The 13,090-nt window shown below is 34.8% G+C and overlaps 1 protein-coding gene across 2 annotated transcripts; it reads left to right on the forward strand.

The window, feature by feature from the left end:
- The first annotated feature begins 4,793 nt into the window (after positions 1 to 4,793).
- LOC125205915 (heat-inducible transcription repressor) lies at positions 4,794 to 12,562 on the forward strand. Of its 2 annotated transcripts, none has more exons than XM_048105120.2 (11): positions 4,794 to 5,008; positions 5,473 to 5,764; positions 6,575 to 6,649; positions 6,767 to 7,341; positions 8,212 to 8,919; positions 9,088 to 9,242; positions 10,664 to 10,872; positions 10,969 to 11,096; positions 11,195 to 11,493; positions 11,568 to 11,671; positions 11,990 to 12,562. In XM_048105120.2, exons 2-11 carry the CDS (start codon positions 5,491 to 5,493, stop codon positions 12,058 to 12,060), a joined length of 2,598 nt encoding a protein of 865 aa, XP_047961077.1. In that variant the 5' UTR covers positions 4,794 to 5,008; positions 5,473 to 5,490; the 3' UTR covers positions 12,061 to 12,562. The 2 variants fall into 2 exon arrangements, with proteins under 2 accessions (XP_047961077.1, XP_047961076.1); XM_048105119.2 differs by having other exon boundaries at positions 4,795 to 5,008; positions 6,572 to 6,649.
- The last annotated feature ends 528 nt before the right edge of the window (positions 12,563 to 13,090 follow it).

A 13,090-nucleotide genomic window follows, 5' to 3' on the forward strand; every position in this document is an offset into this window, starting at 1 on the left:
AGAAAATGAATATACCACTGTCATCTACTCCGAATGTAGATCGACGCTATCTCATTTAATTTTACAAAATTAAATGTCTCGTTGAAATTATAATTGGTCAAAGTTCATTGACCGGGCATAGATTCCAACACAAGTGCACGGATTACCCGGGATGATCGGGAGCGTCGATTGCATGCATTGGCAATGGAAGAATTGCCCTGTGGCGTTGAGGGGGTCATACACGAGCGGCCACAAAGGCACCCACCCCACTGTTATACTCGAGGCCGTCGCCGACTACCGACTATGGATTTGGCATGCGTACTTCGGGGTCCCCAGCTCGAACAACGACGACAACATGCTCAACAATTCCAACCTCTTCAGCGAAGTTCTGAATGGTAAAGCGCCGGTCATCAACTTCATCGCTAACAATCGCCAGTATAAAATGGGGTACTATCTTGCCGACGACATCTATCCAAAGTGGTCAACCTTCGTGAAGACGTTCAACAGGCCTGCGAACGAAAAACAGTCTCTTTTTGCGCAGAAGCAAGAGGCTGCTCACAAGCATGTAGAGAGAGCGTTCGGGGTTCTCCAAGCTCGATTTAACATTATCAAAGCCCCGGCTCGTACGTGGTTTATGGATAATATGGTCGACATCATGTATACGTGCATAATCTTGCACAACATGATTGTCACCGACGAAGGACCTGAGGCGGGAAATTGGTTCGACCCTGAAATCCCAGAAAGCTCAACCGCAAGTAGTTCGCCTCGAAGGGGAGTGCATCCGTCTTTGTAAGAGCGGTTGTCTATTCGGGCAAGGACACGTGATTCTACCGCCCACGCCCAACTCCAGGAGGATCTAATGGAGCACATTTGGACAAAATTTGGCAACCGTTAGATGATCGTCACTAGAGAACTCTTTCTTCTGCTTCTTTGCCTCCATTTTTTTTGTGATTTGAATTTAAGTGTGCAATTTGTAATTTCTAGTTTTTTAAATTATGTGTTTTTTTTATTTTTTTTAGGTATTTAAATTGTAATTTTATTTTATTTAATGAAGTGTGTTTTTATTAATTGAATTTGTTGGAAATAAAAATAAAAAATGAAATTGAATGAATAGTTAAGGGATGAGATGGTTAAGAGATTGAGGGATGTAGGTGTTGTCTCTTAGTTAAAAGATGAGGTGAAAAGTACAAGGAGACCCATAAATAATGAAGAGATGAGACGGTTAAGAGACGGATATGAGGCATGGATGCGGATGGCCTTATATTCCTCCTTTCCAATAAGTTTTGCCCCACAAATTGCATTGTTAAGACCAACATACTAGCACGGCTGGAAGTATGAGGTGTAGTTGTAAATTGTTGTTTAAGCATATTATATTATTACAAAGCTTAACAAATTGGATTTGTAATATTTTTAGGTTAGAGAAATAACATGCGGTTGCCAACGTAAACAAAAATGACGTTATTCTTCGTTTGAGGTAATTTTTTGTTTGAGCTCCGTCATAAAAATAGAGAATTTGAAAATGGCATAGATTTAGTATATAATTAATGTAGAGATATAAAGAAAGTAAGTACTATTGTATTTTAATTTTTAAGTGACTAGTAAGATACATCTCATTAAAAATAAACCTTACCGATAAAGAATGTGAACTAATTTTTTAGGATGGACCCAAAATTTAAAAAATGGACTATTTGTCAGGATGGCCCAACATAGCAAAAATGGACTATATTTGAGAGAGAATATCATTTTTTGTTTACATTGACAATCACACAACATAAAGCTCAAAAACCTATTACTTATTACGAAAAGCTTGTCATTTTAAGTAGGAATACTGTTCACTTCGTCAGCCATTAAAAATCCCTATTAATCATTTTAGTTTTCATAGGAGATCCGGTTAATTTTATTATAAATGATAGATAAATATCATTTTTCATTAATTTATTTTATTCATATTTTATTATAAAACTAATATATAAAAATGAGTCTTACGGAATATATAAAAATGGGTCTTACATCCCACTATCTTTTCCCACCCACTTTTATGTATTTTTTAAAACTTGTATCTAGCTCAAATAGGACTTTCAATGACGAACAAAAGAAGTACTAACTTTTTGTTGATTTGTGGTAAATCCTATAACATTCAAATCATGCGAATTAAAGTAATAATTTTATTACCATTTATAATTGTTCCAAAAGACTATTTTTCAAGTAAAACTGGTAGTGGTGTGGAAATCGAATCTACAATGTAAATATACTGTTATTTCTCAAATGTCGTAGACTTGAAATGACGTTGTTTCCATAATTTTAATCAATTTAGGACCTTTTTTTTTTATGAGTGAACTTCAAAAATGGTCCCTGGACTATGGGTTTATCTCGAAAATGGTCTCTGGACTTTAAAAATATCACCAGTAGTCTCTGGACTAAGGGTTAATATCAAAAACGGTATTTTGAGACGAAAATGCCCTTTTGAGGGGTTTTGAGGGGTTTGGGCAATTTGGTCTTTTTACACTTTTAACATTTTAAATCTAATATTATTTTAGTTATGTACTGAATCTGATATTATTTCAAAATTATCATTCTTCTTCCCTTTTGTCATCCTTCATTTTGTTTCTTTATTTCAATATTAGATTTAATTTTACAAAATTAAATTTTAAATTTCAATTTTTAAATATCAATAAATTTTTTTAATTAAAACTATTAATTCATGGAAACTATAAATATTGATTAAAACTATTAATTTTTGTTATTTAATATAATATTAAGCTGAATTGAAGAATTACAGAAAAATAATATTAATCGTGATGGAAAAATAAGAGCTATTCTATTTAGCCTTCGTTCGGTTGTTATAATTGCTTGTAATTGAATATTATGAAGTCGACTAAAAATTTTGTATAGGAGTATTTTTGTTGAAATTTTCTAGTCATTTTGATTGATTGTTTTCAAATTAATAAACGAAAATTATATTAGTCTTACATTAGACGCATATTTATTTCAGAATAAATCGTGTTATATTGTCTATTTATGATTAAAGCTATTAAATATTGATTAAAACTAAGACGTTGTTATATCTTATTGATTAAATATTAGACACTATCAAATATTGATTATGACTAATAATTTTTGTTATTTAATAATTTTTATAATTAAAAAAATTTATTGATATTTAAAAACTGAAATTTAAAATTTAATTTTGTAAAATTAAATCTAATATTGAAATAAAGAAACTAAGTGAAGGATGACAAAAAGGAAGAAGAATGATAATTTTGAAATAATATCAGATTTAGTACATAACTAAAATAATATCAGATTTAAAATGTTAAAAGTGTAAAAAGACCAAATTGCCCAAAACCCCAAAACCCCTCAAAAGGGCATTTTCGTCTCAAAATATCGTTTTTGATATTAACCCTTAGTCCAGGGACTACTGGTGATATTTTTAAAGTTCAGGGACTATTTTCGAGATAAACCCATAGTACAGGGACCATTTTTTAAGTTCACTCTTTTTTTATTTCCTAGTTTTTCGTAAGAATTTAAGAATTCGCCATTCAGGGTTGGCAAGTTTGATTCACGATTGCAACTGATCGTTACGAGAAAGACATTGAATTCACATCTCTCAAATAGCAATTCTGACATTCACAAATTTGGGTTTTTGCTAGAGAAGGCAAATGTTTGCACTTTGCAAGGCTAGATCGATGGGCAAACGACGACAGAGGTGGCCAAGCTATGAAACATTTAGCAATAAACAATTAATTAACTAATTAAATTTTGATTTGATCTACTCAATCCACTTATCCACCCAAAAAATTATGTGTCAATTTGCATTTTCTTCGATCCCATAAAAATATGGACATTTTCATTTATACAAAATTACCACAATTTATTACTCGTATACAATTTATTTACAATTTATACCACCATCAATACACTATTAATAATGTGGATCTCATTATTCACTAACACTGCTTTAACAGATTGAGATCATCTGCTCATCTGCTGTGCAAAATGCCACCGCAGAAGGATGTTGTGGTGATCTACACCTTCTTTTAATTTCACATACTTGTATTGTTTTTTTAATTTCAGAAATGAATGGTTTTGGATCACCACAGTATCCGCTGCTGTGGCATTTTGCACAATAGGGATCCCATCCCCTACTTTAACTACCTTATAATCTTTTCTCTTACTTTACTAATTTTTTCTTAATTCTCATGTCTTATTCATATTTTTTTTATATTTTTATGGAACGGAGGGAGTATAAATCAGTAGATATACCATTCTTAATTTATTAAATAAAGAAGCTTAAATAAGAAAAACATTTATAAATCATTTTAAATGTTATATAAAAATGTGATTACTATAAGTCTTACCAACCGTATTTTATTAAAAATATTTTGAATATAATCTATCCAGTCAAACAATAACATTAAATTGCATACTAATTTTATCATAGCACATCCTTATTTGTCCTACGTTATACCAATCGGACGAAAACTGAATGACATTAATGTGTATGTTAAATAAAATATCACTAATCACTTATTGAATTTTTTTTTAAAAAAATGTTAGAGCATGAATAAGAGAATAATGGCATATTTGATATGGGTGATAACTCATCTACGTACTCCTACCAAACATGGCCTAAAGATACCTAACAAATATGAATTTACTTAAGGCAATCCAAATAATTTATGAATTTTCAAGTGGAAAAGAATCGAGAAATTAAGTGCTTAAAACAATAGATATTATAGTTTAAACCCTAGAAATTATATTTATATGAACTATTTGATTAAAAAAAACGAGCTTAGCAGTCGTTTTAATTTCCCTTTTCCCCTCAAAATTGAGATTTTTGAAAGATCTTAGTACTACAGCACCACAGTAATACGAGGAAGAAGACTGTATTACTATTAACTGTGGCAGCCTTACTCCACTTCAACTGCTCTCGGTTCATCGCCAGATCTGGCGTGATTCCATCACACCGCAATCGGATTCGTCGCGAACCGCCCCGCGCTTCTCGGGCGAACCGCCATTTCCGGATCAGGTCAATATTCGGATCACTTTTGAATTCTCAGCTCGAATTGTCGTTTGCATCCAATTGAGTCGCGTGGTATTGCGTTATAGTGAGAATTATGCGAGTTATTGATGCAGCTGACTGTTTGAAGTGTGAGGATTAGTTTGGTTTTGCGGAATCAGTGGGTTTGGATGTGGCCAAGTTATTTGTGTTATGTTCTGAATTTGTGATTCGTGAATTTGTTTGAATTTAGGCTTTTTGTGTGTACGAGGATTCGATTGTGCTGATATCATTCGATTTTAAGCCTTTTGATTGATCTACGTGCATTTGACATTAGAAATGGGGAAATTGGATTTGGGGTCTTTTGGTTAGCGATCGATCAAAGGAATCTGGAGTGATGAATTTTCACTTACCTTTTAGTATTATTTTTCAATTTCCTTATGAAGCTATGAAACAGTTAGATCCTGAAGATTGTATGTTTCCTGATGTCGCAGAAATAATTATAGTGGAAAATGAATTTTTTGAAGCTGAGGTCCAGCATCAGTCAGCAATCTGTTAAAGAGACCCAGGTAGAGGCAAATTATGTGTCAAAAGCTGCTAGTACATTGGAGGGTCTGATTGCTGAAGATCCATTTGGAGAAAACACATCTTCTGAGCCAAGGTACTCAGAAAGTGAAGAATTTGGGAATGAGAATGGCATGGAAGCAGATTCAAGTGGAAAGAATAATCAAGTAGACAGCCATATAGATGTTACAGAAGATGATGGGTTGATAGTTATTCCATGCAGTATGACCACACTCTTGCTCTTTATTACTGGCACCATTTGATTCTGTAAAATTGTTCTAACCTTCTAGAGATAATTGTGGCCTGTCTGTGAAAAAGATAAATAGTATAGTAGTAGTAATTTTTATGAAGCATTTGCATAATCATGCGGAATTATCAAAGATCTGTTAGTGCTGCTAATACATTTGAGCCGAAGGTTCTCTTATAAAGTTTGAGCTCCACGGTGCCAGCCTTGAAACCCTTGGTTGAAACTTGAAAACAAGATTAGACCACCAGGCTACAGCTTTTCCTTTGAGTAGTCACATTAGATATTGCTTAAGCTCTCTAGACATGTTATTTTGTCATTTTGCAATCCCAGTAAAATAATGCCTATCTCTATTTTCTCATGTATAAATAATCCACTAGATAAGTTAAGGCTGCCATCTATGTGAACGGTGGTGATAGCTAAGGCAAATATCTAAGATGGATGCAAGTGGAAGAGGAATATGGCTGACAGGAAAGAAAGGTAGATGTGGCATAAGAATGATTGTAGACGATGCTTTAATTACCATTAGGGATGATGAATTCTTGGCCAGTATAACTTCCAGGATCTGATTGCTTGAAGCATTCACTTCTGCCAGCATATATTTGAAGCTTTATTTGAAGTGTTATAGTGGCTTTGATTTGCTGATAGAGTTGACCTAGAGCTTTGTCAGAGTTACTTATTTTATTTTTAGTTTTTGAAACTAGCTTAACTGGAGTTGCTCTTATTGCTATGTTTGAAGCTTTGTCTGAACTATTTTAACTTGTGGATTTTTCTTCTTACCCCAGAAGAAGTTCCAGACAATTGGAATGAGGCATCAGATATACTTTCATTACGCTCCCTGGACCGCAGCTTTGTTTTTCCCGGTATCTGTTTGTGTTTGTTTGCATTTTTTCTGAGCCAATATATTTGCCCTCTTTTTAGCTTGATTATTTCTAGATCTTAATTTTAACTCTTACAATTTGCGTATGTCATCATCTTAGGTGAACAAATCCGAATTCTTGCATGTTTGTCTGCCTATAAGCAGGATATGGAAATAATCACACCTTTTAAAGTTGCTGCTGTCATGAATAAAACTGGAATTGGGAAAAACTTCAAAAAACAAAATGGGAACATTGAAGGAGAAGCAAGCCCAGTCCCTGAGATCGTTGTCAAAAGTTCTGATGATAAAGATAATCAAACTGATGAAATCATAACAGAAGAGAAGATTGATTCATGCAAGGATGTTTCAACCGGTGAGTCTCTCCTTAGGATGGAAGATCACAAAAGACAGACTGAACGATTGCTTCGAAGATTTGAAAATTCACATTTTTTTGTGCGAATTGCTGAGTCAAATGAACCACTGTGGTCCAAGAGAAGAGCAGGAGAAAACTGTTCCGAATCTTCCACTGCATTTGAAGAACAACTTCTAGGAGATTCTTTAGAAATTGCAACTGCAAGAAAGAAGAAGAATCCCGCTAGTGCCTCGATTGACAAAGGAAAATTTGATTCACGCACATCTGGGGGACTGGCAAGAGGTGTTGCCAAGTGCTGCTCACTTCCAAATGGAGACATAGTGGTGTGTTTTTAAATTAACTTGGGAAAAGTTTGTAGGCCTATGTTTACTTTTTTATCGTTATGTTTGTGTTCATAAAGATTGAAAAATCATCTACCTCTTCTTGTCTGATTTAATTCGCCCATCTTAGTTTATTGGGTTGCAGGTTATCATAAAAAACATTGAAGGTGTGATATGTGTTATACCATGCATCTTGTTATGTGGTTTGGAATATTTAAAAATAGACAAGTGTGAGCTATAATTTCTTTTGTGATAGTTATGTCCCAGTTGCTAATGCTGTTTTGGAGAAGCTCGCTGCTCTATCAGTTATGTTTTTTTGCAGAAGTCTTGCTACATCCATTAAGCTAGCTGTGCCAATTTGTTGTCTTACTACCGATTTGATTTATAACAAAGTGGAAGTTCCATACATAGCAATGTCGATAGGCATTTTGTGCTTTCTTACTTGACATATAGTCAGTCTCTCAATTTAAAATGCTATGCCTCCTGTTTAAAATGCATCTAAGGTTTATGACAGAATCACGCTGCAATGAGGATCTCTCTAACTTTGTAATTGTGGTCGCATGTGCCAGTAATTTATGTTTAGAAAGTATATTTGCATTTTGCTTTTGAACCCGCCTTAATCTACAGCTGTGTTACTGATATAGACAATACTGTGTTTAAGTCCTTTGCATAGGCAGGCCAACGTATACATGTGGCTAGGGGGGATCTCCTATCTAGGTTCAAAATATAGCATTCCTGCCCATATACATGGAGGCTTTATTGCACTACGGCTGACATGAAATACTTGTTATATCCAGATTTTTAATCAGTAGCAACCTTGAGTTTTATGTGTTACTACTGATTTGAATTTCACTTTTTTTTGGAAGGATGCAGGTGCTTTTACAATTAAATATTGGCACTCAGTTTTTTATGGATCCAATCCTGGAGATTATACAATTTGAGAAGCATCAAGACAGAAATCCGAGCATTCAGAATCAGGATATTCCTACTTCTTTCAATCGAGATCCTTATGGGGAATTATTAAAATGGTTACTTCCATTGGATAATTCTATTCCTCCTCCATCTCGTCCTTCACCTCCTCCAGCACTGAGTTCCAGTTCAAGTATTCGTAGCGCATCTGTGAAACCTGCTGTACCTAGCTCTTCAAGTTCCCAGCTCTTTTCTTTTGGACATTTTAGAAGTTATTCTATGTCCTCAATCCCTCCAAATGCTACACCACCTGTAGCTACACCTTCTGCAGCTACATTGCAATCAGCTACTCCACCTGCAGCTACATTTCAATCAGCTACTCCACTCGCAGCTGCCACCACTCCTGAAACTAAACCTACTATCGACCCAGAAGATTGGAATCAGTTCTCGTTCAAGAAGTTTGTCGGAAGTGGAAAAAGTGGAGATGAGGGACTATTATCTTTTCGTGGTGTGCCACTGCAACAAGAAAGATTTTCTGTTCGGTGTGGTTTGGAAGGAATATTTACACCTGGAAGAAGGTGGAGAAGAAAAATTGAGTTGATTCAACCTGTAGAAATTAATTCCTTTTCTGTTGATTGCAACACAGATGATCTTCTCTGTGTACATGTGAAGGTATAGTTTCTTTTATTGCCTCTATCCTACTTCCTTTGTCATTCCTCTAGGTGTTATGAAATTTATGCTTCCTTTCAAAAAGAAAACATGAGATGCCCTTACTAAAAGTATTGATTTTTTTGGTTTAGGATTTTAATGCGTTAAATAATGATAAGCTTATTTGTGCAGAATGTTTCCCCCGTTCATGCACCAGATATAGTGGTGTTCATAGATTCCATAACGATTATTTTTGAAGAGGCATCAAAAGGTGGACCACCATTATTTTTACCGATTGCTTGGATTGAATCTGGGAACAACTGCAGTTTACCAAATCTAGAATTGAGGTATTGTCATGTGCATCAGTTATTTAAAACTTGTGTCCTCAGTCCTGATAATGAAATTTTGGTTGTTGATCTGCTAAGAACATGTTTGCAGCTTAAAGGCTTTTGCTCTGCATTTTCTTATGTTTTATTTGAAATAACCCTGGAGAAGTTATTTCTTCTCTTTTTCAAATTTTTTTGAGAACCATCTTCGTTGACAACATGGAGGCTATCCTTTTTAATGATAACATGTTGTCTTTCTCCCTATACAAACCGGTCTTGTTCCCGGTGCACATAAAAATATTTAGATATCTTATTGTTCTACCTTGCATGATTGAAGCCAGGAGTGTTGTGCTGCTGTTGTTTTGCTTGCTTTCAATACACTTACAAAATTTTCGTTATCTGTGCTTGGCTTTATTAGTACACAGTCAGTAAATTGCAAATTACTCTTTTGGCAGCCGAAAGTACATAAAAGACTCGTATCAGATCTGTGGTTTCAAGCACAACATAAATTATGTGTAACTGCCTGTGCTAGGTTAAATATCATTCTGCCTCTTACTTCTTGGGCAAGTAAGAAATTTATAGTTGACTGTTAGTTCTTGTCAAAAGTCATGAAGACAACAATAAAATCCCTAACATTTCCAAGTGACCAGCCGAAAGTACATAAAAGACTTGTATCAGATATGTGGTTTCAAGTACAACATAAATTATGTATAACTGCCTGTGCTAGGGTAAATATCGTTCTGTCTCTTAGGCAAGTAAGAATTTTATAGTTGACTGTTAGTTCTTGCCAAACGCCATTAAGACAACAATGAAATCCCTAATATTTCCAAATGACCAGCTAAGAATAATGATGTTGCTATGTCCAAGAGTACGCTGCTGGTAGTTGATCTAATAAAAGTGACAGAGTGGCTTATTCAACTGTACATCAAGCTTTTGCATACTACCTCCGTCCACAAAAAATAGACAAAGTTGTAAATGGCACGGGTTTTAATGCGTAATTGGTAAAGTAAGAGAAAGGAGGAAAAAGGTGGTAGAAGTAGTGTTAGTGGATTGTGAGATCCACATTTGGAATGATGTGTAGGGTTAGTATTTGTTTAAAAGTTTTCATATTTGGAATTGGTCTAATTTTGGTGGACGGCCCAAAATGGTAAAATTAGTCTATTTTTTGTGGACGGACGTAGTATTAAGAGTTGGTTTGAAAGATATAAAGTAAATAATGTTTAGTCTTGAACAGTTTCTATTCTTTAAAGGGAACTACTCATCCAAATATAAAAGAAACATCACCTGATCTGTTTTGAGAATTTGTTCATTTGTCACTTGATATTGCAGATATAACAGGAATTGCCATGTCCTACACAGGGACCTTATCTTTTTTCCTGTTGGTTTTCTGTTCTTCCTTAATCTCAATCATCTAAGCAGTTAATATGGTGTATAATTGATAGGAGAGGTGAAGAACATTCTTTTATTCTGAAACCAGCAACTACAATGTGGAAGCATGGAAAGGGTCACAGTGATGGTAATCCACGACTGTCACGCGTATCAGCAGCATCTGCTTCATCAAGCTTGCCTCACTTGAATTCTGGTGCAAAGAATAATGGATCATCTACCGATCAATTTGCTGTTCTTGTTTCATGTCGATGCAATTACACTGGTACAGTGATGTATAATTTGGATAAGTTCGATAATAACTTAATGTGGAGAACCTTATGTATGTGCTAATTCTCATTCTGTCGGTTGAATGTTGTAGAATCAAAGTTGTTTTTTAAGCAGCCGACAAGCTGGAGGCCTCGTATTTCAAGGGATCTTATGGTTTCTGTGGCATCTGAGATGTCTGGGCAAGCTCTTGGATCTGATGGAACCCAGCTTCCAGTTCAGGTTATATACAAATTCAGCTGTGTTCCTTTTGTTCATTTTCATTTAATTATCTAAGAGTTGACACCTACTACTGCAATATTAATTGTTTGAACTTTCAGGTTTTAACTCTTCAAGCATCAAATATGACTTCAGAGGACCTGACATTAACAGTTCTTGCACCAGCGTCATTTACTTCTCCTCCTTCTGTAGTGTCCTTGAGCAATTCTCCTCTGAGTCCAGTTTCAGATTCCATCGAGTTAGCAAGTGATAGGCGAGCAGATGTTTTTTATGGGCACAAAATGGAAGATAGTTCACAATCTGTATCTGGCAATGAACAAACTGTACCCATGTCTGACGTGGTCCAAAACACTGATATGGGTTGCAGCCATTTATGGTTACAGAGTAGAGTTCCTCTAGGGTATGTTATATTTAATTTCTGTTTGTTTTTCTTTCAACTTCGCCCCTTAAAATTTTTCTTTCTTCTTGAACCAGATGTGTCCCTTCCCAATCTACAGCAACTGTTAAGCTTGAAGTTCTTCCATTGACTGATGGAATTATCACTCTTGATTCTCTTCAAGTCGAGGTTAGGGCAAAAGGTAAAAAGCAGAACCATTGCACCTGAATTTACACATTTGATTTTTTTGAAAATAGGGAAATATAAGTACAGAGAAGTATGTGATTGGTACATATTTTTGTCAATTCTGATTCAAAATTTCGCTGCTGAAAGGAAGAGCTAGTATATATAAAAAAAAGTACACCGTATATGAACTTTCTGTTTACTGAGTACATGTATTGACTGAGGTGTGGGTTGTGGTGGAGATGACAAAAATCGCATGATGCTATTGATTTGATGGCAGTAAAAGTTTCTAGTTGCTTTCTTCATTTTAAATCACATGATGCTTTTTGGGTGATAGGTCTTACTTATGTTCCTGAGCAATCCCTAAAGATAAATTCAACCTCGAGCATTGCAACTGGTATACTTTGAGGTGCCTGTTTTGTTCAAGTTCATTTGTTTTCATCGTTCTGGCACGAAGACACAAATTGCAAGATGGCTCTGGCTTGTTGCCAGTTTCTCTGTTGATATGAGCTTTAAAATCTGGTCGGGTCAGTTTCTCTACCTAAGCCAGCTACCGAACAATCTCTTATGTGAAAACCTCACCCGGTCTATTTTTCATACATTTAGAGAGTACAGGTCCATACATCCCCGTAAAGAGTTCATTGTGCTCCTTATTATAGGAATCATTTCATACATGTTTTGATTTGATTTGAGATGTAGCTATGTAGTTGAGGTAGACTTAGCGGGAACTATTGCGCATTTCTTTCAGCCGTAGATTTGTGCGAAAAATTGCTTTGCGTTTGAGATTATATTGTTGTTGTCAACTATAGTCTCCTCCATCAGTGTGAAACATGTAAGCATATTTTGTATCTGATTTTCTTGTAATCCTTGAAATGTTACAATTTATAGACAACGAAACTGTTGCTGTTTTCATGCTTGTAGGAAATTTTTATTTATCACTCCCCCTATATCCTTGATCTTGACATTTGATTAGGTCATGACATATATTGATATTTTAACTGTATATTTCCCTTTCGTCACCAAATAATTGTAACACGTAGCAGAGCAAAAAGAATTTGCAGCATGATGTGCAAATCTTCAACTTTGTATTATATTATGATTTAATGTCAGGTCAATGTTCAGCTTATAATTGTAGCATATGTGTCTACCGTTTAAGTGGAAATGGTATGATTATCTGCGGATTTGTCATATCTTTTCAACTTATTTATTACCACATGTTAGCTGCCGCAGCATAACATTCTTTTTGGGATTTCAAATCATTGTATTTCCTCGTAACATTTCTTATAATAAGCAGTGTTTTTCATTTAATAAACTTCTCATAAGTAATATATACTCATTCATCAACGAACGAAAGAATATTTGTACTTATCTGTTATTTCGATCCGTCCGCAATTTAATTCTCTTTTTAATTTTTTTTATAAGTAGATCATATTTCATT

Source organism: Salvia hispanica, chromosome 6 (genome assembly GCF_029641045.1).
Source record: "Salvia hispanica isolate PSC_SH4W2 chromosome 6, Shi_PSC_v1, whole genome shotgun sequence".
Lineage (NCBI taxonomy): Eukaryota > Viridiplantae > Streptophyta > Magnoliopsida > Lamiales > Lamiaceae > Salvia > Salvia hispanica.